At 33.7% G+C, this 25590-nt stretch overlaps 2 protein-coding genes across 2 annotated transcripts; one reads left to right on the top strand and one right to left on the bottom strand.

Moving 5' to 3' along the window:
* Positions 1-6353: 6353 nt before the first annotated feature.
* LOC147397561 (ABC transporter C family member 10-like) lies at positions 6354-7380 on the bottom strand (the record flags this gene model as incomplete). The annotated part of the gene is made up of 4 exons (XM_086450208.1): positions 6354-6383; positions 6477-6715; positions 6786-6849; positions 7183-7380. Coding segments are annotated over 4 exons (531 nt in total), but the record flags the coding sequence as incomplete, so codon positions are not given.
* A 7120-nt stretch (positions 7381-14500) lies between these two features.
* Positions 14501-23847, top strand: LOC147397560 (putative inactive cadmium/zinc-transporting ATPase HMA3). Its single transcript, XM_086449332.1, has 9 exons — positions 14501-14657; positions 15236-15447; positions 16232-16516; positions 18557-18654; positions 19659-20052; positions 20504-20831; positions 21267-21469; positions 21804-22006; positions 22341-23847. Exons 2-9 carry the CDS (start codon positions 15243-15245, stop codon positions 23619-23621), a joined length of 2997 nt encoding a protein of 998 aa, XP_086305458.1. The 5' UTR covers positions 14501-14657; positions 15236-15242; the 3' UTR covers positions 23622-23847.
* The last annotated feature ends 1743 nt before the right edge of the window (positions 23848-25590 follow it).

The following is a 25590-nucleotide window of genomic DNA, read 5'->3' as shown; positions in this document are numbered from 1 at the left end:
TTTGAAAACTAAAATTTTATAACATTTTATAATTCTTTCAAAGTGTTTTAAGGGACCTTTTAGTCATTAAAATCATATACTCAAAATTTTATTTTAATCACTAATTAAAAACAAATAAGCATATTCATATATATTTTTTTTATATTTAAAAAAGTAATAGCTTGAATTTCTCCGTATTTAAATAAATTTTAAAAGCAAGAAATCGACTTGGACTCCTACTTTTGATGGAAAGTTAAAAAACAAAAAAATCAAATTTTACTTAGCCAGATTTAAAGGTAAATACTAATCCCAAACTTTATCTTTTTTTCATTTTTTGCTTATCGTAGTTATCCCCACCCTTCGGGTAGGACTAATCCCATGATCACATGCACCGCCCCCTTGGAAATTTTTACGCTTAATTAATTTAATTGAGGGCCAACCGAACCTTAGAAGATGGTCTCAAGGAATTCATAGCTTCATGGGATTTCGAACCCTTGACTTACCCTTCTTGGAAAATTTATCAAGACTAGGCTTGCCACTAAGCCAACACCCCCTGGTGTTAGCCCCAAATTTCACCTGATGCTCTTCACGAACAAATGGTTGAGATGGAAGGATATTCTTTAAACTTTAAAGATTTTGACCAGTAATCGATCATAAAAAATTTATATCAATCCCTTAAGAATTTTATGATTCTCCTCGTCGATGTAAAATCCTAAAATGCTTTCGAAGGGGGGGGGGGGGGGGGGAGGGGTGGTTTGGGGGGTTTTTAGTGTCCAAGTAGGGGATAGGGGCACCTAAACTCTTCATTTTTGAATAACACGTGTCATTATCTTATGATGACAAGTGTCCACTAATTCAGTATCGACTTTTCAAGGCAGAGTTGGTGGTGTCTTATGACAGGACACATGGCACTGATGCCCATAGCTAAAATGCAGCTGAGTGTACTCTTATCTCGTTGCATGGCTCATGTTAATTCTGTCCCGTACGTATCCCCACTTTAATATTTGCATATTTGACGTACGAATACATATAATTCACTAATCAAAGCATTGGGTCCCACCGAAACCATTAATTTTCCCCCCTTAAAGGTAATATAAATGTGGGTCCTACCATTAGTTTTAGACTACTTTCATTAAAGAAGGATGGGTCCCACGTACGCATTAAAGATGAGTCAGTTGTAACCAGGCTTTATTGTTGTTTTGACTACTAGTATGTAAGTTGGGTTAGTGGAGTGTGTAGTAGAATCCCTTAATTTGTTCTCTCCAACATGATATTGGTAAGAGATCTCATGCAATGTGGTTGGCTTTTTTTATTTTTATGGTGGTGATATTGGAACATTTAGTGCTTTAGAGAGTCAAAAGGGAAAGAAAAAAAAAGAGAGGATCTTTTGCACCACAAACCACTTTTTGGTAGTATATTTTGGTGTTGGGAAATCATGCTAGAGCAAAGATTGATAGGTATATAAAGTATACCTATACCCAATTTCAAATGATATATGAGTAATTTCAAGTAATAATGAGTTATTATTTTTGTATTTTTTTATTTTGGATTTTGTACATTTGTATCTAATAATCAGTTCTATTGAGATAGTGAAATTAATAAAGGAAATTAGGATTTTAGGGTTGGAGAAGTTGACAGAGGAGAAACTGATTACTAACTTCTTTCATAGAACTTGGATGGAGATAATGAAAGGATATATGAATTTACTCTCAATTACAATTGACTTTGGACATAACAAGATTCATTTATCCATTCTCAAATCTTAGAGAAAAGGTTTTGTTGTTGTTATTATTGTGAGGTTTTTTTAAGTTTACAGTCGTTTAAGAATATTACTTCAACGCTTAGACCCATAGTTCAATTGGTTTGACACATTGCAAAACAACATTGAGGTTGTAGGTTCAAGTCTTGCATACCCATAAATAAATAAATAAATAAATAAAAGAATATTACTTCAAAACCTTAGATTATCTTTATTGAATTTGGGTTGAAGATGTTGAATTTTGAACTAATTCAATTCAAGATAACTCCAAAATTTTAAAATATTATTTTTTAAAAGAATATTTAATAAATTAAAATATTTTAATTGAGTTGTCTGAGTTTTGGATTTCTATGATCCAAATGGTATAGTTCAAGTAATATTGAAAATCCTCTGAGAAGGCATCTTTATGCTAAGGGAAATTTTAACATAGTACTCCTCGTAATTTGTTGAATATTTGAAATACCCAATGTTTTCAAATTGATAGTACACCCCTCAATGTGCAATATTATATGAGAGATTAATTGAAAATGATCAAAATATCCTTATCTTCAACCTTTAGCCAAATGTCCATGTCAAACATATACCAAATTCTTGATTTTTTTTCCTGAAATTATCATCTTCGTCACTTGATTTACTAGGAAAGTTCATCGAGGTAAAAAGAAAAATTTCCTTATTGATTTTAGAATTGTGATAATTTGACTTACCCCCGTGACATAGTCAATTGACACCCCTGACGGGAAGTTTTGTATCCCAAGGAGAGTAGATCTAAGGTTCCCAAACCTATCACGTCAGGGGTGTCGATTGAGTATGCCACATGGGTAAGTTAGATTATCACGACTCTTGATTTTAAGGACGTAAATAATAGGGAAATTAAGTAGTTAAGATTAAGAACAACCCACAATCTTATTACCAAAATCCAAGGTAGATGAAGTCCTTTTGGAACAAAAATCAATGGATTTTGGCAACAGTAAAAAAGGCAAGTATTTTATTAGTCTCTTGTAAAAGATCATGGTCAAAGGGCAATAATTAAATGTTATTAATCAAACCCTCGAGGGTTATGCCAAAATTACCCTTATATCTTTAGTAACTGCTCTTATTTTCTCGTTGCCCTAATAATCTGAAGAAAATCATTGACGAGATGTTGATGGGTGTAAATATTCTTGATTGTAATTATTATTTTTCTTTAAAGAAATCTTCCATAGGTCCACCTCTTATCCCTACTTTCCCACTAAATGAAAAAAAAAATAAAAAAAAATTCAAACCTAAGAAAGTACCCAAAGTGGCTGTTAATGTTAAAGTATTCGATAAGTAAAAGAAGCACCAATGAATTTTTTCTTGATTCAGATGTTTTGTTGCTTGTGATTAGTTTAAGAAGTTTGATTAATAATTAATTGTTAAGAGAGAGTGACACCATTTCTAATGATTGGAGAAAATATATCTACAATTGGACTACTAAATATAAAAGTTAATTAAGTTTAACCCAACCTGCATATATAGTGTGTGTATGATTTTAATATATATTAAAATATAGTTATTTAGAAAATGAATTTTCTCATAAAATAGGTGCCCATGTTAGTTTTGGAGTTGGTAGGACTAATCGTGAGAGAATAACATTAGGATTGTCCCACCTTGATGAGAAAATCATTTTCAGAGGGGAATTTGATTGGAGAATATTTCCCCACTTGATCATGAAAAACTTGAAAATCAATTTTTTTTTTGTCGATTTTCCCATGCAATCATAGATATTTATTTATTTTTAAAATGGCCCATCAAATGTAAGCTATCGATCAAATGATTGACAAATATATCATCACATCAAACGGTTGTAGGTAGAATTTACAATAGCAACCTATGTAATAATATCTCAACATGTCCCATTGATTCTTTAATAGTGTAGGCTATTGCATTCATGTAGAGTCATGTAAGGTAAAGTTAGTGGGGAGTACTCTTTAAGACTCTTTGTTTTATCAATAGTGGTGGGCCTTGAAGTATCTTGGTTGGTTAGTGGTGGTGGAGTTTAAAATGGTGGTTTTGTTGCATTAGTTGTTGTTTGATTCATGAACTTTTGCTTTTGGCTATAAAGTCATAGAGAGACCCTCCTCTGTTTGCATGGTAGTTTGTGAAATATTATATTTCAATTCGTACCATTCAATTAGTGAACTTTAGAAAGCTTTCAAGTTGAATTCAACCATTTTTAGTCTTTTGTTTTTGTATTAATTTTCTAAAAATGAATATAGGATAGAACACCGAATTAGAAAACAAAGTAGGTTTTGGATTTCAATGCAAGGCTTGATCAAAATTTCTATATAAAGAGCAAAAGTTTTCAAAAGGTTTAAAAGTTCTGAAATACTTTAGGGTTATTTAAAATCTCATCAACTATCTTAAGGTTTTATCTACTTCAAATCTCAAAGATAGAACTTTTTAGGAAGTATAAAATGATGAAATTTTGGATTGAAAAATCTAAGATTTTCTAAAAATAAGGCAAGGTAGAAAATGATAGATAAAAATAAGGTTAAATAGATTAAAATTACCTAGAAGTTGAAGATGACTTGATTTGGGAAGAAATTTTTTTTTTTGGAAAAATTGAAAATGATGAGATTTTGAATTGAAAAATCTAGGGTTTTATGTAAATGATTAGTTCAAGGTGGAAATGATGAATTGAAGATTAAGTTTGAGTAGATACACCATAGAGGTTGGAGAAATTGAAGATTGATTTTAAGAAGAAAAATTTAGGTTTTTGACTAGAAGTTGAAGATAAGGGCATTTGAGTCTTTTTCCCTTAGTATATTTAGAAGACTAAGGTCAAAGGATGCATGTCATCAATTTCAAAATATAAGAGGATTATCTCTAATATTCAGCAAAATGTAGGGGGGGCATGTCTAAGTCACCCAATACTTTATTGTCACATTAGTGAATTTAATAAAGATTTATTGCTATAATGGGGACTCGGATGAAGGTTTATTTGCTAAAGTAGATGGAGTGGAATTTTGGATATCGACATTTTGGAGATTGTACCAAGAGTGTCCAAGACACGAAGACCACATATGCTCATTAGTTCACGTGTATTAAAAGACATCTTAACATGCATAATATGAGTATTTTCCTAATTTTATGATGCCTTTCAATACATGTGGACCAATGGGGGATGTGTGGTGTCGGTGGGTCTCCAAAATTGCACACACTCTGATGAAAGAGAGGAAGGAAATGAGAAAGAAAAATAGATATGTGAATTAAAATGAGATATGAAGGATATTTTACTCATTTTATAATTTAAAAAAACAGAAGTTTTTATATATATTTTATTTTTTTGCCAATTCGGCAATCTAATTTTAGGCAATAACTCAAGTTTTCTTCTTGTTTTTCTAACACATGTTTAAGGCTTTTAAAGTGTGTTTGAGTAGAAGTAGATTTCCATTGTTGATACCAAATAGGGATGAACAAGAAGGGTTGATAGGTTGAAAATTGTTGTACAACTAATGCTAAATCTTTTAAGTTGTATTCTTCATATACTTGTTGTGGCTGATTGTAAAAAGATTTGATTCGATCTCGATATAAAACAAAAGATTTGAGTCGAATTTAATAACCTCAAGAGTCATATTAGAAACTTTAAATCTTTATATGGAAAAATCTAACTAATTTCCCACCATAAGATTCATTGCCCCCGTTGGAATCTAAGAGTTTGGGGGTGTCGGGAGTTAAGAGAGAGACATGAAATAATCGTTCAAACTGACATCCCACCAATCAAAACATTATCTTTTTAATAGATGTTATATCTCAAACATCATATTTAATATTTCATACATAAATTACTCTTTTTTTCTTCTTTTTATGAGTAAGCGAGACTTGAACCTATGACTTGAATGTTGATTTGCAATGTGTCAAACCAATTGAGCTATAGGCCTAAGCCCCATGCATTTCTTTCTGTAAGTCTCCTTATTAGTGCTAGGTAATCATCCATTTCAAGATTTGCTCAAAATAAAGCATAAAATGTATACTAGGGGTGCAACTCGGTTCGGGTTGGTTCGGTTTTGAGCAAAATTAGAACCGAACCGACCAAGGTCGGTTCCATAATATTGAACCCAGAATCGAACCGAATTGACATAGAACCGAACCGAACCGAACCGACCTTAATTCGGTTCGGTTCCACGGGTTGTTAATTAAATTTTTTTTTTTTCCAATTTGATGTTTCCCTGAGATTTTCACTTTCAAGAGTAAGAATATCAAGTTCAAAAAGGAAACTTTCCCTTTAAAAAACTATCATATTATTCAAACAAAATGATGCTGAATTGAATACATTTTTTCTAGGTAGCCTGAATTGATACATCAAGATTTAATCACATAAAAAAATTCATAATATGTAAGCCAAAAGACATGGTACATTGCTTGAGCACTCAAATCATAATGAAGTGCATATATGTATCATTTACGTGGCAACATTTCTCTCAAGTTGAGTGAAATGAAATACAGGAACATTCTCAAAAGTTGAACCAGTACATGTACATGGCTGAAACATTTAACCCAACTGGACTGTGGGTAGTATGAATCCCAATTTTTCAAACCATGGGATAACCAAGAATAAAACAAAATTTTGATGTTTCCTTCTCTCTTATCAACTTCATCGGCTCATTGTACTCCACCAATTTTCCTGAAAAACAAATGAAACATATATTCGAGACTTTCAAACTTCTGCCCAGACATTCAGCCAGTTTGGTCCACAACCATATGCAATGAAACTCACCATCACTGGTGGAAGCACCATTGTGCAGTCCATCACTGTTGGTATTTTGTGGGCCACTGTGATCACAGTGCAATCTGCGAATTCTGTCCTTATGGTTTTTTGGAGAATCGAATCTGTTGCATTGTCGATGGATGCCGTCGCTTCATCCAGCACCAATATTCTGCTTCTCCTCAAAAGAGCACGGCCCAAACAAAATAATTGTCGCTGTCCCATGCTCCAATTGGATCCATCTTCTACAACTGCAATATCAAGTTGTTTTTTGGGACTACTACTCAAAACAAAAGCAACACCACAAACTTAAAGTCTTACCCAAAGCATCCAAACCCTCTTCTTTCTCTTGTACAGCTTCTTGAAGCTGACATTTCCCAAGAACCTACCAAACAAGCATAAGAAACTGTATTAGTTATCTACTACAACTGGCGTTCATGGCAATTTATATTTTAATAAATAAAATGCAAAGATGTCCATGTTCAAATGTGCAAGTGAACACATCTCATGAATCAAACTGTTGGAATCACATCTCATTTAACTCAGACTGTTGGTCAAGCAGGATTCAAGACCATGGATAGGTCAATAATCTAAGCAAAAGTTCAACTATTACGATGCTGGATCACGGGACAAGAACTCGCAAGACCATTAACATTGGCGGTTTATGAGCAATTATAACTTCCTAATATTAAGCACAAAGCATAAAACTGAATAATACCTCCCATATTTCGTGGTCAGTATGTTGGGATAACGGATCCAGATTGTATCTCACAGTTCCATTGAAAAGAGTAGGATCTTGAGGTATGATTCCAAAACGAGACCTCAGATCATGAAGTCCGATTGTTGAGATGTCAAGGTCATCTATAATAATTTTTCCCCCTGCAGGCTCTACAAGGCGAAACAAAATTTTGTCTAAATCCACGTCTTATGTCATTTAAAATGAGTTCTTATAAACTTTCACTATCTCAAGCAATCTTAGCAACATAACAAAGATCAAAACCATAACCATATCTATATAGGTTTGTTCTTCCTGATGCAGAAGGAAATAAATTCAAGTCAATGTTTACAGCCATTGTATAATTGTGCATTAGTTCACATATTAATAATACAAATAAAAAGATTTAAAATATGATGTAATTAAGCATAAAATCTGCTCAGATTTAAAGAGAGGAATAAAACATAAAATCTGATGCTCATGTTTAAGTGAAAGGAGTATACACCATTCATACATTCATTCATAAATCTGATTCTCCCACATCTTAAAATACCAAATGCAACAACTTCTTAGATAAACAAATACAAAATTTCTATTAAAATCTCACCTTGGCTACTCAACCGCGATGCCATGAAAAGGGTCTTCCCTCCATGGGCAGCACCACTTTACATAGACAATGGGAAACACCGAGGCACCATGTCAGCATGTTTATGTGTATCAACCATCTACATACATTCAGAATTTATGAAAGGAATTACCACGAACCCAATATATTTGTAGAAACATTCTTAAATTGTGATATGAAAAGTAATTACCATGAACCCAATAGGTTGGCTAGCCCATGAGTAAGATTGTCAGCAAATAGAGATTCAGAACCAAAGAGTCTTACATCCTATGTTCTCCTCACCTTCGGGGATGTCTTTAAATGAAAGTCAGATTTTTCATATTGCAAGTCAAGGAAAGGCATACAATTTGTATATCAACTATTAAAATGTCCAAAATCCAAATCTAAATATTAAAATGTCTAAAATCCAAATATCACACCAAGTCACCAACACATTCATACAATTTGTCTTAAATAAATCAATCTTTCCTTACAATAACACCCTAGTTCTATTAGAAACCATACATAATCAAAAAAGTAAAGCACAAAAAAAATTAACCATTCTCCATCTTCCTCCATGCTCCAATCAATAAGTCTAACAAAAAAAAAAACACTATTGTTATATATATAAAGTCGAATATTTAAAAAAATTATTCTATTGTAATAATTTATGGAATAACAATTTACCTAAAAATACGAATGAAGAGGCATTTGTAATTCAATCAAGAAGCTCAGAATCATCTGTAATAGCTGTAAAAGTAGAAAATAAAATAAATTGTTATCAAATAGAAAATAGAAATTAAAGAACTTCACAAATAAAATAAAATCATATAAAAATTAAAAGTTACCTGACTCAATTTCTTCAAGTTCTTCTAACCTTTCTTCAACATCAATTGAAATTGGTGAAGCACGTAACCAATCTTGCCCACAAATTAAACATTCCACCAATTTCGGGGTTAGAGAACTACGAAATTGATCTAATACACGACCCCCAGTGCTAAAAGCACTTTCGGAAGCAACAGTGGAAACCGGAATAGCTAACAAATCTCGTGCCACCATGGAGAGTATGCGATACTTAGAACAATTAATTTTCCACCAATCCAAAATATTAAAATTTATGTCTTGCTTCTCAACACTTTCTTCTAAGTATCTGTCTACTTCTGATTTGCAATCCACACTTTCTTCTTCTTCCAAGTGCTTCAGAAACTCAGATTGAAGTGACTTGACTTGAACAGTACCTTCACCAGTTAGTTGATCAACTTCCATCTCATTTAAAGTTTGAGTAAAATCATTTAAAGAAACAGCTGAAGTTGAGTCAAGAAACTGATAATGCTGAAAAATTTGGTTATTGTTCCCCTTATTGTTCTAATCAACTCCTCAACCTTTATAAGTGGATAAACTTTTGAGTAACAAAATTTTACATATCTCAACTTATAACGAGGATCTAATACCACAGCAACCAACAACATCTTGTTTACCTTGTCAAGACTCCCCCAATACCTATCAAATTTATCCTTCATCTTCACTGCCATAGAACTCAAGAAAGGATCAAGACTCTTAGACCAATCAGAAATAGTATTTTCAATGGCACAAACTTCATGAAAATAAGAATTAGCAGTGACATAAAGAGAACCCGACATTCGTTTAGATGCATCATAAAAAGTTTGTAAAAACTTAGCCAAGACTCGAGCATAATTCCAATCACCTTCAGTGGGAAGCCCTCCTCTAACTTCTTTCTCAAATTGTGGTTCTTGTTCTTCCAACCGTTCAAATGCTTTTTGAAATTTTATAGCGGTATCCAACATAAGATATGTTGAATTCCACCTAGTTGGAACATCAAGGACTAAAGAACACTTACATGTAATTCTCTCTTGGTCAACACATTTCTTAAATTGTTGAGCTCTTGACGGAGAACTCCTCACATATTTCACAGCCCCGCGAATTCTACTAATAGAATCATGCACATCACTAATCCCTTCTTTTACTATCAAATTCAAAATATGTGCACAACACCTCATATGCAAAAATTCACCTTGTAGAATGCAACCACCCCTTTTGTTCAACTTTTTTTTCAAATAACCAATTGCAACGTCGTTAGAACTTGCGTTATCAACCGTGATAGTACACACATTCTCTATGCCCCATTGAAGTAAACATAACTCAACTGCTTTACCAATTGCCTCACCTCTATGACTAGTAACTACACAAAAATTAAGTATCCTTTTATGTAGTTTCCAATTTTTATCAATGAAATGTGCAGTGAGACACATGTATGAAATGTTTTGTAAAGAAGTCCACAAATCCGTAGTAAGAGAGACTCTATGGACAGAAGTATTCAAAAAATTCTTCAACTTCTTCTTTTCATTTGCATACAATTGTAAGCAATCTTTTGCTATAGTGGTGCGAGACACTAAATGGAATTTAGGTTGCAATACGCTTAAAAAATATTGAAAACCTTCGCGTTCCACAAACTTAAAAGGCAACTCATCAGTGATTATCATTCTTGTAAGGGCATCCCTACATAACTCTTGGTCAAATTTTCAAGAAGTAAGGCTACTATCTCCTTCGTGTCCTATTGTTTGGAATGATAGGATTTTTTGCCTCTTCTCATCACGATAAGGATACTTGGGACATTTAGTTAAATGTTTCCTTAATGTACTAGTCCCATTAACACTTGAACACCCGTAATCTGAACCACAATAATTACATTTGGCTCTTTCTGACTTCCCCCCATTATCATTTTTCATTTTAGTAAAATGATCCCAAACATCAGATTTTGGTTTATAAGGCTTGCGAGTTGAGCTTACCTTAGGTTTTGAAACAACAGTGCCGGTAGTAGCAGAAGGAACAGAAGGAGCAGAAGGAGTAGAATCAATAACTGGTTCAATATTGGCATTGATAGTGTCTTTGTCTCCCATATTTGACATCTGACAAAAAAAAAAATCAATTAAGTCTCAATATACATCAAAATATTTAAAATAATTAAGTAAAAAAACATTCAACATGAATTAATGTTCCAATTAAATGCTCTCAAGATACAATTTTGAGCGTATTGTTTGCTATAGTTTTGGAATGGGCTGATTTTTTGTGAGGATGATCTCCTCACCATAGAGATCATCCTCACCAAAAATCAGCCCATTCTAAAACCTCTAACCCATGTTTTGAAAAATGTTTTGCCAAAATGTTTGTCAAAATGTTTGTTGCTGAATGGGACCTTTTATATATATATATATATATATATATATATATGTGGGGGCCGGTTCAAGGGCCATATGAGAAAACATATGAAAAAACTTTCGTTTTTCAAAATAAGAGTTAGAGGTTTTGGATTGAGCTGATTTTTTGCAAGGATGGTCACTATGATGAAAAGATCATCCTCACAAAAAATCTGCTCAATTAGAATCTTCTAAATCCATCAAAAGTGATTTACAAATTAGTGATAAAAATTGGTAAAAAATCGACGGTCCACATTCTATATCACTTTTAATGGGGTTAGAAGTTTCAGATTGGGCTGATTTATTTTTTTTTGATGATCTTCCCATCATAGAGATCATCGTCACAAAAAATCAGCTCAATCCAAAATTTCTAAACCATATTTTAAAATTGTATTAAAAACGAAAGTTTTTACATATGTTTTCTCATTTGGCCCTTGAACCTGACCCTATATATATATAATTTTTTTTTTAAATTTCTGATCTAGTTTTGATGGAACATTCGGAAGTCGAGGTGCAAACCAAGTAAGGATCGACTCCATATTCTTCCGATTTTCAGGTCTCTTCTTATTAATTTCATTAGTTTTCGTTCCAAAAGTTACTCAAATATTGGATTCATTTTTCCTATTTGGAAATTTGACAATTTTCGTTATTTCTTGTTACATTTGAAATTTCGAACAAAATAAGGTGTTTTGAGCGTGAAATTGGAAATGGGTAAAATACTCGATGTTTTAAAATCAAAATCTCTGATGGTTAAAACCAAGATCTATGAGAGGGTCTGGTTTATATCTTGAAATAACAATCTAAGACTAAGAGATCTTGTGATTTAAAACCAAAATCAAATCCAAAATGTAACTAATCTTCATGAGATTGTGGGCTAAAATTTATGGAGAGAGAGAGAGAGATAAACGTACCTCAGGACGAGAGAGAGAAAGAGCGATCCACCGCCGGCTGCCGGAGTTGAGATGCAGCTCACAGCTATGTGCACTGTCGCTGTGTCGCACACAATGCCAAGAGAGAGACAGAGAGAGACAAGGGGAGGAAGGGAGGGATGACCACCGGAGTTAAACTGAAAATGACGGAGGGAGGTGCGACCGTCGGCAGCACAAACGCTGCAACTGAATAGCCGAGAGAGAGAGAGAGCAGAAGGAAGGGAAGGGAGCAGCCGCACAGGTAGGTTTTTAAGTTTTTTTTTTAAATTTAAAAACTAATTATATATTTAATTTTTTATTTTAAATAAATATTTATTCGGTTTTCGGGTTGGGTCGGTTTTTTATATTGTTTAAATCGAGAACCGAACCGAATTCGTCGGTTCTTCATTTTTCAGATCCGAAACCGAACCGAAATAATATTAAACCGAACCAAACCAATCCAAATTCTACGGTTTGGTTCGGTTCTCGGTTTGAACCGAATTAATTTGCACCCCTAATGTATACTAACACCATACTTTTTTCTATAAAAGTTTTTCAATGAAATTTTTTTTAAGAAAAAAGTCATCCATAAATATCTACGTAAAGGAGTGTATTTTCTTAAGAAAACTTATAAGAAGCTTTTATTGAAGAAAACTAAGGAGAAGACGTGGGCTTGGGCCTAAGAGAGAGAGAGAGAGAACGCGTGACGAAACGGCAGTATATAAGTGGGACCCAGAAGACGACAACTAACCGTTGCAACTACGGCCGTTACAGAGGAGTCGACTCACGTGAGAAACGATTAGACGCTCAGCCGTTAAAATATTTATCTGGAGCTAACGTTCACACCTCTTGTATGAAATGGTTTCACTTACACATCATTGACATGTTTAGACATGCACCCTACGTTTTGATCAATATTAGGGATGCCCCCTGTGTTTTCAAACTGATGACTTCGACATACCCCCTCTTGACCTAGGTCTTTTATCAAAGGAAAATGCTGTAATGACACCGGGTATTTACTGCAATTCTCACAAGTCTGACGTGGGATGTGCACATAATCATAGATGTGTTTCCTCGTGATATGAGTAAAAATCATCTACGATTATGTATGCAACTCCACGCCAGAATTGTGAGAATCATATTAAATCCTGTGTCACCCCAGCACAACTCTTTATCAAATAGTAAAGTAAATGATTTATTTGCCCTCATCTTCAACCTACAATAGAAAATCCCTTTATTTTATCCCCCCAACCAATTGTCTTCAACCTGAAATTACTACCTACTTCAATATATAGATCTCAAGAACGACATGAATTTTCAGTGAAATAGAAAACAAAACTTTTTACCATCATCTTCAACCTAAAAATTCTACCTACTTCAACCTACATAACTCATGAACGGAGATGAAATTTTGGGGAAGTAGAAAACGAAATCTCTTATCCTCACCTTGAAATTGTTCCCATTTCAACATACATACCTAAAGAATGAGATGAGATCATTAGGGTAAAAGAAGATAATAACTGATTTTTGTTATATATATAAAAAAAAGGTTTGTGCAAAATGTTAGAACCAGATTAAAAATGATGGATTGAAGAGAAAGAAGGATAGTTAAGAATAACTCTCAATAAAAAATTGAAAATGATGGATTTTTGAAAGAAAAATCTAGAGATTTTGAATATTAATTTTGAAGATGACAAATTTTCTCAAGTATTTAAAGTTAAACATGAGGATATTTGGGTCATTTTATTTAATTTATCGGACAAAACCAAAGTCAAATGGGGCATATCATCAATTTGAAATCAGTGGGATATCTCTTATATTAATCAAAATGTAGAGGGCCATATCAAAATTACTATTTATTATTTATTTATTTTGATTGGTAATTTAGGAGTTAGGTAGTCCCCGAAACCCAAAAAACCATCGTCACACTATTAAAGTGTGATGGCTGGGGGTGCATTAGCTGATACGATACGCAGCTTAATGCATATTCTTTCCATGAAATATATATATATATATGTTTTAATGCTACCCCTTGGAAATAAGGTGAATTACAGTTAAATTCAATGTACTTTATAAAATTACTGAGACAACCTTTGATTACTGGTCAATTAATTTACTTTTGTAAAATCTGTCAACCACATCAACAAAGTTATTGATTCCTTGATGAAAAAACCAAAATTCCAAAATACCTTCAAGCAAGATAATCAAAATTGCATTTTTTTTACCGTTGGATCGACATAAATGATAAATTGCTTTTATTTTTGTTTGGTTGGATTCCATTCTGTCTCCTATTATTTCTCTTTCATACTAATTCTTTATGAAAAATGCTGGAATGACACAAAGGTGAAAAAAAAAATGATGTGCTGGCACGTACATAACCGTAGATGCTTTTTTCTCGTATCTCATAAAAAAGCATCTATGGTAATATACACGACACCACATCATTTTACCACTTTCTTGCCTCGGTTTGTGTCACCCCAGCATGACTCATTCTTTATACATCCATCCAAGAGACAAAAGGTGATCGATTATTCCCACGATAGAGAAAAAAAATATCTTACAAAGTAATTCTTCTATTTTATACCATTCTTCTTCTTATATCTTCTCTCAATCCCACTTGCATTGCCTTCTTAAACTCCTCTTAAGGCCTCCATCGTTGAGCTTTCACAACTGCTTCGCTAGATCGGGATCATATTTGAAGCTCAAAACCTTCCTGCATCCAAGGAAGGTCACTCTTAATTAATTATTAGAGTAAACCTTCCTCAACTTCTTCTTCTTCTTCTTCTTCTACTTCTTTATATGAGAATTACAAGATTAATGTTGCGTTGTGTTTTTTTTTTTAATGTGTTTTGTTCAAATAGAGCAAAAGATGAACAATTTTTCTCTCTCTCTCTCCTCTACTCTTCTCTTCTTTATGATAATTACAAGATTAATTTCGAGTTATGTTTCCTTTAATGGGTTTTGTTCAAATAGAGCAAAAGATGAATAAATCATCTCTCTGTCTCTTTTCTTCTTCTTCTCCGAGTTACAATTAATTCAGTAATCTCTATTTCTTCAATTTGTTTTGTATTTTTTTAAATTATAAATCAATAATCTCTCATTCTTGTTAAAACATTCATCTCTCTCTCTCTCTCTCTCTAACACATATTTATTGGCTGATCATCTTACTTCTCATGACGTAATCGTGAGGACCATCGAAGGGCTGCAAAGAGTTATTAGATTATTGGACATTTAGACTAATTGTAGAAATTTAATTCTAAGGCGAATTTGTATAATACTATAATTTGCTTACCATATTTCAAATTTTGTTGATTTTTATATGGTTACAGGTTGAAAATGGCTGGTATAGAAAAAAGCAAGGAAGCAAAAAAGTTCAAAAAAAGCTACTTTGATGTATTGGGTATTTGCTGTTCATCTGAGGTCCCACTGATTGAGAGGATACTGAAGCCACTTGATGGAATCCAAGACGTCAACGTCATCGTCCCATCAAGAACGGTCATCGTCATCCATGATGATCTCCTCATCTCACAGATTCAAATTGGTAAAACGTGTTCCATGATATCATAGTTGTAAGAAATTTGAGAAGCCACCCTTAGATTTTTATAAAAGACCCTTCATTGTAGAATAGATACTGTTCTGTTTGCTAGAGCATTGAGAACGTTGCCCACTTTAGACCCATAATCTAGCCTAGAAATCATACTTTTCCAGTCTGTATGCATGATAAGGTGGAAAATATATTTTTTCTCGAAAATGCCACTTGTGTATGATTGAGGAATTTTGTGGGAAAAATATTTTTTGAGGAAATTAATTTTCCATCTTAACAAAATATTTCCTAAGCTGATCTCCAAGAAAATTATTTTCTCATCGGGGGAAAATCCTTATGTTAAACTACTAAGATTACCCCAGCACCAAAAAAAAAAAAAAAATCTCTCTCTATATCTCTCTTTTGACATTTTCCCAGGTGCAATCTTCAAGAAAATCCATTTTCTCAAAATGATTTTTTCAATAAATTGTTTTTTTTTTTTTTAACATTTTATTTACCATCATACCCTGAAAAGGGTTTGAGAAGGAAATTACCATAATACCTTTTCAGATTTACATAAATACTCACAATGGTTTTTATTTATTTATTTACCATAACATACCATTTTTCATATACCCGGAATTAACCATAATTACATACATATTAACAATTTGACACCCTTTTCTAACATAATCTTATTATTTATTTATTTGCATCATGATTTATGGCCATTTTTAATTTTATTTTTGTTTAAAATTATTTTGAAGTACTTAATTTCCATTTTTATTGGCATCATTTACAGTTAAGGCGCTTAATCAAGCAAGGCTGGAAGCGAATGTTCGAGTATATGGGGAAGAAAAATATGGGAAAAAATGGCCAAGTCCATATACAATGGCTTGTGGTTTATTACTTTCAATATCATTTTTAAAATATCTTTTCCACGCCGTAAAATTGTTACTTCTGGCCGAAATCACAAAATGGTTCGCTTTAGCCGCAGTCATGGTTGGTCTTCCTCCGATCTTATTTAGAAGCAAAGCTGCAATTCAAAACTTCACACTCGACATCAACATTCTTGTTTTGATAGCAAGTAAGTGTACTTCGCATTATCATCTTGTACAATTTCAGTACTTTAAAAAATTTGACCATTAATTCACAATTTACAAAATTATATTTAAATTTCTACAACAACAAAATAACAATGTTTTATCTCAAAGATTTGAGGCCGGTTAAATAAATTATGTTTATTTAGTCTTTGTCCAAAGTCAAGTATTCTGTTTTAGAGTGATTTCATAATTCCATCACAGGGATACATTGAGCATTGTTTTGTATAATATAGGCAATTAGGGTAAGTGGGGTTTGAACCCATGGTGAGTTTGCTTTGAAAAAAGGATCTCGATAAAAAGTTGAGATAAGACTTTACCATTTCATATGTGCTTTCACTGTCTCAATCTAATTTACTTTTACTTTGGATCTTAATTACGATTAAGTTTAGACCATTCAACAATTTTCTTAGTTACATTTAAATTTCTATATAATACGATTCAAGGTGGACTAAATGAATCATGTTCCATTACGTGAAAAAATGGGTAAATTCGATGCCAAGGTCTGTCAAATTTAGTCAAATTTGACGAACCTTGACGTTGGATTTACCCCTTTTTCACGTAGTGTTCCTCCATTCCATTGATCTGAGTTCTTTTGGGTTGTAATCTGAATTAAGTTTTGATAACTTCACAGTTTGCTTAATTTGTAATGAAATATCTAAAATTTAAATAAATCCATCAAAATAACTGAAATTATTTTAAGAAGGAAGAAAATTATATCCACCACAAAGCATGTTTGTTCAGTACAAATTTCAATAGCATTTCATGGTAGAAATGTTTAATTTCATTTAGCTTAACATAGAGAATTTCCAACACTTCTTTTATAATTAGTAAAGCAAAAAAAGCTATCTAATCTTATTAGATAGAACACTATTAACATGCCATTAGGTTAATGTTACATCAATTTATGTGAAACTGATGTTTATTAAACGAAAACAGTATAATAAGATGGATGTCCAGATTATGTTTGGAGTCATTGTAGACTCCAACACTCCATTATTTCATTTGTCGAACGTAATCGTTTCCCTGCCTTTTTCATTTTCTTCAACTTTGTCAAAAATAAGAATAAAAAATACTACTTTTCTTGCTTAGTTTAATTTTCGAGTTATAATAAATCGAAATCATTTGGAGCAAAATAATAAAATAACCACAGCACAACTCTTTCAACTAAACCTCCTAATCATCATCAACCAGAGAAAAGGGGAGAGAAATATAAAAGAAAGGAGGAAAGTACAAAGATGGTGCACATATGATTTTGAAATTACTAGACTAGACATGCTTTTAAAATATTTATCAAAAAAATTATATGTCCATTTTGGTATTTATTTATTTTTGTCAAAATGGGTAGAACCCTTATATGATCATTGTACTGACTTCACCTTATTTTTTTGGTCAAAAAATTCACCCACTTTGGTAAATCACTTCGAAGAAAATTTCTCTCCAAGATGAGCATCCCTTCTAATTCCTTTCATTTATTTTACAAGCTCTGATACCAACTGATGCGATTTTTTTATTTTTTTCGTACACTAACAATGGATGTGAGATGATGAAGACATATTTTGCGGAATCGTAAGCAACACGCCTTTGGATTGCTTAAGTTAACATGATTCAAAATTCAACGTGGATTGTGGGGTTCATTAATGTAGCATGAACATATATAGCCACTTGATATGAATGAATTTCTTTGATAGCTACTCTTAACTTCTCTTTATTTGATGGATCCAAACACTTAAATCAGTTTGATTAGTGATTTTGATGAAAAATAGTCAAATTAAATTGGATGGTTAGATAATGATTGACAAAAAAAAAAAAAAGGCAGGTTAGATGGTGAATATTAATCTTATAGAGTTTATTTTTTTATTTTTTATTTCTAAAATAGCTTATCTATTATGTGGAACCCACCAATAGATGGGTCCCATAATCCAACTACTCCATTTTTAAAATTCATTTTCTATAAACTAAAGATCATGGAAGTGGCTGTCTTTATCTTTGAGTGTTAATTGTATTTGATGATATTTGCTTTGCAGTTGGAGGAACAATAGCTTTAAAAGATTATACTGAGGCTGGGGTAATAGTCTTCTTATTCACCATTGCTGAATGGCTTGAATCAAGAGCAAGTCACAAGGTTCTCTCTCTCTCTCTCAAAATCCGATCAGTTTTGATCCAATGATGATTCGATTTCATAACCCAATGACTAGATTCAACAATCATTCGATTGCGTCCTGACCCGAATAAGAACCCAATCCAATACCTTTGGATCAGTCCCCATAACCATCCAATTCAAACACACCATGATGCCATCCCTTTTGCTAGTCCTAAAATGAAAAAAATCAGCTTGATTGGTGATTAATAACCAGTAAATCCAAGTACAAAGATTGCTTAAATCCAAACGGCTAGAAATCATTGTTGAAACCATTCAAATATAATGGCCCCAAACTATGGGTGGCGTTTGGCAAACAATCTTAGGGGGACAATGTTGGGAGCTAAAATTTGTTCTATATGGCTTAAAAGTTTCGGATTGGACTATTTTTTTGTGAGGAATATCTCTATGGTGAGGAGATCATCCTGATATGAAACTTCTAACCCCACCAAAAGTGATTTACAAGTTAACGATAAAATCCACAATTCTTCAACTTTGTAAATCACTTTTGATGGGGTTAATTAGAAGTTTTAGATAGAGATCATCCCCCTAAGGTTGTTTGCAAAATGCTCCCCATAAACTATTGGTCAAGCTATTTTTTTTTTTTTTTAATAATGATGAATGCACACGGTAACTCATACGTGGTCTGTACGTAGCTGATGTGGCAAGCACACAGGACTGCAAATCTTTTTTCTTGTGTATCCCAAAGAAAAAGATCTATGATTTTGCGCCCTTGCCACGTCAACCATGTACGATTTACCATCACGACTTTTTTTTATACATAAAATACAAAATTAAAAAAATGGACCAAAAGCAGAAGTTGCTTAAATCCCCACTCATGGCTCTTTTTATGCACAAGATGCCTTTACATTGTCACCAAATGATCAATTTTGAAATTGTGATTCTTATTTTTAATAATCAAAACCTTCTCCGAATTTTCTTCGTCATTTATTCTAATAATCATCATGATCGAAACTATCATTTTATAGGCAAATGCGGTCATGTCATCATTGATGAGCGTGGTCCCTCAAAAGGCAGTCTTAGCCGAAACTGGACAAGTCATCGATGCCAAAGACGTTAATGTGAGCACAATCCTTGCAGTTAAGGCAGGAGAAGTAATCCCAATCGATGGAATTGTCGTCGAAGGAAAGTGTGAAATCGATGAGAAGACTTTAACTGGAGAATCCTTCCCAGTCACTAAACAGAATCAATCTAATGTGTGGGCTGGGACCATAAACGTTAATGGTTACATTAGTGTAAAAACCACAGCTCTAGCTGAAGACTGTGTGGTAGCTAAAATGGCAAAGCTTGTTGAAGAGGCCCAAAACAACAAATCCAAAACACAAAGGTTCATAGACAGGTGTGCCAAGTATTATACACCAGGTTAGTTATCTTCAAAATTAATTTATAATCTAGTCCCATAGTAACAAAAAACAACGCTTTTTTTTAACGCGTTTAAAAAGCGACTTGCATTTCTGATGATTAAAAAACACGATTTTGTCATTTATAACAAAAAACGTCGTTTTATTATCCTTTTTTTCACACGAAAAAATAAAAAAATTAAACACTTTCTTATTTTTCAATGTGGGATTTGATATATAATAAAATTTGGTGATTCATAAATGTAAAAAATAGGGGATTTGATGATGAAAATAATTTGATTTCATGAATTTTCATTAAGAGGATTTATATAAGGAAAAAAAAAAACATGATAACCAATATTTGATCTAATTTTAATTTCAGAGTGATTGGTCGTATTTTAGATATGATTTGATGTATCACAATACACTTTATTACAATCTTTCATAACTAATACTCTTAGATAATTTTGCAGCCGTGGTTATAACATCCGCCGCATTTGTGGCCGTTCCTGCTGCAATAGGAACCCATGACATAAAGCGTTGGGGTCACTTAGCTTTGGTTATACTGGTAAGTGCATGTCCATGTGCACTTGTCCTCTCCACGCCCATTGCAGTTTTCTGCGCGTTTACCAAGGCAGCGACAACTGGGATCTTGATCAAGGGTGGAGATTTCCTTGAAATTCTAGCTAAAATTAAGATCATGGCTTTCGACAAGACGGGGACGATAACCAGAGGAGAATTCTTGGTGATGGATTTTCGATCACTCCGTTGCGATATTAGTCTGGACACATTGCTCTATTGGTAAATCAATTATTATTATTATTTTAATTTTATTCCAAATGCTATAATTTCACATCACCAATCAAGCTAGATCTATAAAAGAGTGGGCCAAAATTCCATGGGTTTGGAGAAATCGTATAAATACGTTAAATGGCACTATAAAGTCGAGTTAAAATCGTGGCATTTTTAAAATTAAGAATATTTTTCGAGGGCATGTCGACAAAATGTCTGACCCACTCTTTTAGTAGACCAGCGAATTAGAAAAAAGAAAAAAATCAGTCTTATTGGTGATTACTAACCTTTGGCTTAGAACATTTGATAATTAGGAGTTTTTAGTATAAATATTGCAAGGCTACTTCAAAGTAATTGAGCATTTTAGTCAATTAAATTTTGTTATTAAATATATAATTTTTTATATTTATTTTTATTGATATTAAAAAGTTAAAAATATTGAAGGATTTCGAGCATCGAGAGTAAATCGAGTCACCCAATGGCTGCTGCACTTATTGACTATGGACATCTAAATTTCATTGAACCAAAGCCAGAAAATGTCAAGGAATTTAAAGATTTTCCAGGAGAAGGTATTTATGGAGAAATTGATGGAAAAAACATTTTCATTGGAAATAAGAAAATCGCGATGAGAGCTGGTTGTGAAACAGGTAAAAATGGTTCTCAACTCCTTTAATTTTTGTTGTTTATGGGAAAATGGTTTTACCAGGAAAATGTGACTTGTATGTCCATCATTATATGTGTTTTCACAGAAAAATCATTTTCTAGAGAAAATGGGAAATAATTTCTGATTCACAAAACTAAATAACATTTGTTTAACTTTGCCCAACTAAATACATTTTCTCAAGAAAATAATTTTTTAAGAAAACATCCTGCCATTAATATAGTCTAGAACATAGCTAGCTTAATTTGCATTATTTTTTGTGATTTTGATGGAATTTAAGCTCTTTTTTGAATTCTAATAAGTAGTCTTGAAAATTTCAGTTCCCACACTTGAAGGAGAAACTGAGGGAGGATCGACAATTGGATATATATTCTCAGGAGCAACTCCAATCGGAATATTCAGCCTCGCCGATACTTGTCGATCTGGGGTCGCTGAGGCCATCAATGAATTGAAACATTTGGGAATTAAAACCATTATGCTTACTGGAGATAGCAATGTGGCCGCAATGCGGGCACAAGATCAGGTGCAACAACTAACCCCCCATTTCTCAACAAAATCAATTTTCAATTAATCAGAAACAAAAATCAGCTAGTAGCATAAATAAGTCAAAACCCAATTTTCAATTCTAGTGTTTTTCACTAGAATGACTTTTTTTTTTCCACTTGGGTATACTATACATTGTATCACAATAGTCTCAAATTTCGAGAACAAAATTTTGGATTCTAGAAATCAAATTCCATAACCTGATTCCGACAATTCAAAATCAGAATCTAGAAACATTGACTAAATTTTATAAAATAGAAGGATTTTTGTTAAGAAATATAAAAAGATACTAATATTTTGCTTTACATCTACAGCTAGCGCATGCTATAGAGGTAGTCCATGCAGAACTCCTACCTGAAGAGAAGGTGAGAATCATCAACGACCTTAAGAAAAATGGACCGACGGCAATGATTGGCGATGGTGTGAACGATGCACCAGCATTAGCTACTGCTGACATTGGTATCTCTATGGGAATCTCAGGTTCTGCATTGGCAACTGAGACAGGGCACATAACACTCATGTCGAACGACATTAGAAAGATACCCCAAGCTATCCGTCTTGCTAGGGAGACACACTGGAAAATAGTGCAAAATGTGGGGTTATCGATTCTTACTAAGACTGCTATCCTTACATTAGCCTTTTGGGGTCACCCGTTGGTGTGGGCAGCAATTTTGGCTGATGTCGGTACATGTTTGCTAGTGATATTTAATAGTATGCTCCTTCTACGTGGCACCAATGAACATAGAAGACGTCAGAAAACTAACTGTGCGCCACACAGCGGACATAGTTCGTGTGGTGGTTGCAAGCATGTCCCACACGAGAACGATGATTGTCGATTGAAAGATACAGTTCAACAAAAATGTTGTGCACATGGTGACACACGAAACACATATCAACATGAGGAAGAACAAATGTGTGATTCAAGAAACAAATGTCAATCTGTTCATTCTAGTTCATGTGAGAAAGATGGCTGTGGGAATTCGATTAGTATGCACAATGATTGCTTAGGAATAAAAGAGTTCACACATCATAACCACAATGATCACACTTCGATTGCCCACAATATGGACTCACATGTGATACAGATAAGTAAGATTGCAGATGGAGATGGAGTGCGGTGTGGGATGAGCAATCATCTCAATTGTTCAGAAAAATCAGACCGACACGCTACCCATGCTACATGTGACCACTCATTATCTGTTACCCGCGGCACAAACCATGCCAGTGAACGATTGGAATCAAGCAAGCAAGACGAGTTAAGCAAGACACACCACCACCACGAACATGATCACGATCACCACCACCATCATGTCCAGATCAAGCCTACAACCGGTTGCTTGCAAAATGGAGATGCCCATGTTGGGTGCAAGGGGCAACCTATGGGTTTCGATGACACATGTCACGAAAGGACTAATTGCATGACGGGCAGAAGCGACAAGGAATCAAAATCTATTCATGTATGTGGAAGTTTAGAGACGAGAGAGATTGGTGGGTGTTGCGAGAGTTTTAGGAAGGAATGTGGAGGATTGCACGGATGCCTCGGGGGTGGTGTTGGTGGCTTATCAGAAATCATCACTGAGCAGATGTCGGTTTGACAGATTTGGAGGCAAAATTATGGTGCAGTCAAGCCTTGCAAACCTTAACACCACCTTCAAGACCTTTCGCGTGGTTTAAGCTTTGTACTTTGAGGGAATGTGCGTGTGTATTTTTCCTTTAGTAAATTAGGAAATTTTGTTTGCAAGTGTAATCGCAATGTTTCAAAGAGAGTATTGCCGACTGAAATGAAAATTATACCAATAAAACACATATAAACTTTTAGCTTAATTTTCTTTAATATGTCAAAATCCCATTTCTAGGCCAAAAAAAATCAAGGATAGTGGAAACCCTTGGACAGCGAATAGTAAAGGATTAGGGAGGAAAAAAAGTGAACTTTTGCCAATGTTGTCAACGACACAAAAGAGCATCATAAAATGCTCTAATTCCACTCAACTCACCATGGGTGAGTGCACCCTATATATGTCACAGACCAAGTATGAAACATTTTATGTAAGAGACACAAAACATTGGGATTGTCATAAACTTAGTGTTTGTGAATCTAAAATCATTGAAAATGGAAGCCAAGGGGAGCAACTTTGTTGAATTTAAATGCCATTTTTTTTGTGTGCAATACAGTTGATGAAGCAGTCTCAAGAATTATAAACATAAACAAATATAAATTTCTTGAGTAGAGATTTCTGGATATAGTCTATCTCAGTCCAACCACTGACAATGTTACTTATAATTAAAGAAATGGCTTTGCCTTGTCTATAATGGCAACGACAATAACAACGACGACGACGATGAAAACATGGTCTCATCCTAGAGTTGGGGTCTACTAAATGAATCTTATTCCTCCATTTCATTATTTGTCCAAAGTCAAATCTTCTGTCATTGAGAGTAAGAGTTCATATACATTTTCACTAACTAAATTCATATTCTTTTGTGGCATCCTCTTGATCTTTTTAAGATTTTCAAGTTAAATATTCCTTATAATTAGGGTTGTAATTGTCATTGAACGTGTCCAAATCATCTTAGCCAACTTTCTCTTAATTTCTCGCCTATAGGAGCTAAGGAAAATTTGTATTAAAAAAAGAAAAGATAAGATAATGGCTAAGAAGAACATAATAAGTATACTTGAAGGAATCAACGTATGATGTTCATCACATAACAAATGGATCAAAAACCAAGTCGTCTTCATGAAAATATACTTAAATAGATCATCAAAGACTTGGGGTTTGCCACGTGATGAACAACACAAAGGTATTTGATCAATAATGAATGGTGATGATTGGAACATTATATCAATTTCGATGTGTAAGATTACATTTTCTTTTTGTGGGCCTTGTTTGAATTTTTTGAAAAAAATCCCACCCACCTTTCATTGATAATAATAGAAATAAATGTGGTAGGTCTGGTGCAGTACGGGGCCTTCAATCATAAATAATTGTAATCGAAAGTTTATAATTTATGGACCCAACCCATCAAATTTGATAGACCGCTCAACTCCAATCTATAATATAAGGTACCTAATGTTTTGACGGCTAGAATATTCTGATCGAGCTGATCTTTTGTTAGATTTTGATATATGGGCCCACCAATTCTACAGTTCAGATTGTATAAAGTCTATGGAAGAAGTCAACAGATCGTAGGGTCAAGATTATATCTTCTACATGACGTGGACTAATCGACCTTTTTGTTGAATGAGATCCCTTACTCTCTGTAGTTGAGTTGTAAACCAACTCCATGTCTCCATTGCACGCCATTAGTATATCATTCACTTTGGGTCCCACCTACCATGAATGTTAGGCCCATTTACTGAGCTTTTTGGACTGCCCACGTGGAAAATTCTAAGCACCCAATGAGAAAATCCTCAGGAATGAAGATCAGGAGTTGGTTTGCTAATCTATATCCGGGAGTACAACGACTTGCCCTGTCTTGGTATGCGTACCACACGTGCCGAAGAATAGACAGAAAAGTTGTAAATATTTTGACTCGCGCTTTCGTCTGGAAACCGCCAATTATCGG

Source organism: Akebia trifoliata, chromosome 8 (genome assembly GCF_017979445.1).
Source record: "Akebia trifoliata isolate Shusen 1 chromosome 8, ASM1797944v1, whole genome shotgun sequence".
Lineage (NCBI taxonomy): Eukaryota > Viridiplantae > Streptophyta > Magnoliopsida > Ranunculales > Lardizabalaceae > Akebia > Akebia trifoliata.
Note: the sequence above shows the minus strand (reverse complement) of the source record. Positions and strands in the feature narration are given on the sequence as shown.

Bases quoted from the DNA above. Each gene is read 5' to 3' on its own strand.
- LOC147397560 (XM_086449332.1), top strand. From the start codon at position 15,243: ATGGCTGGTATAGAAAAAAGCAAGGAAGCAAAAAAGTTCAAAAAAAGC. The intron at 15,448-16,231 runs GTAAAACGTGTT...CATCATTTACAG, and splicing joins CATCTCACAGATTCAAATTG to TTAAGGCGCTTAATCAAGCA. The intron at 20,832-21,266 runs GTAAATCAATTA...AAAATATTGAAG, and splicing joins CTGGACACATTGCTCTATTG to GATTTCGAGCATCGAGAGTA.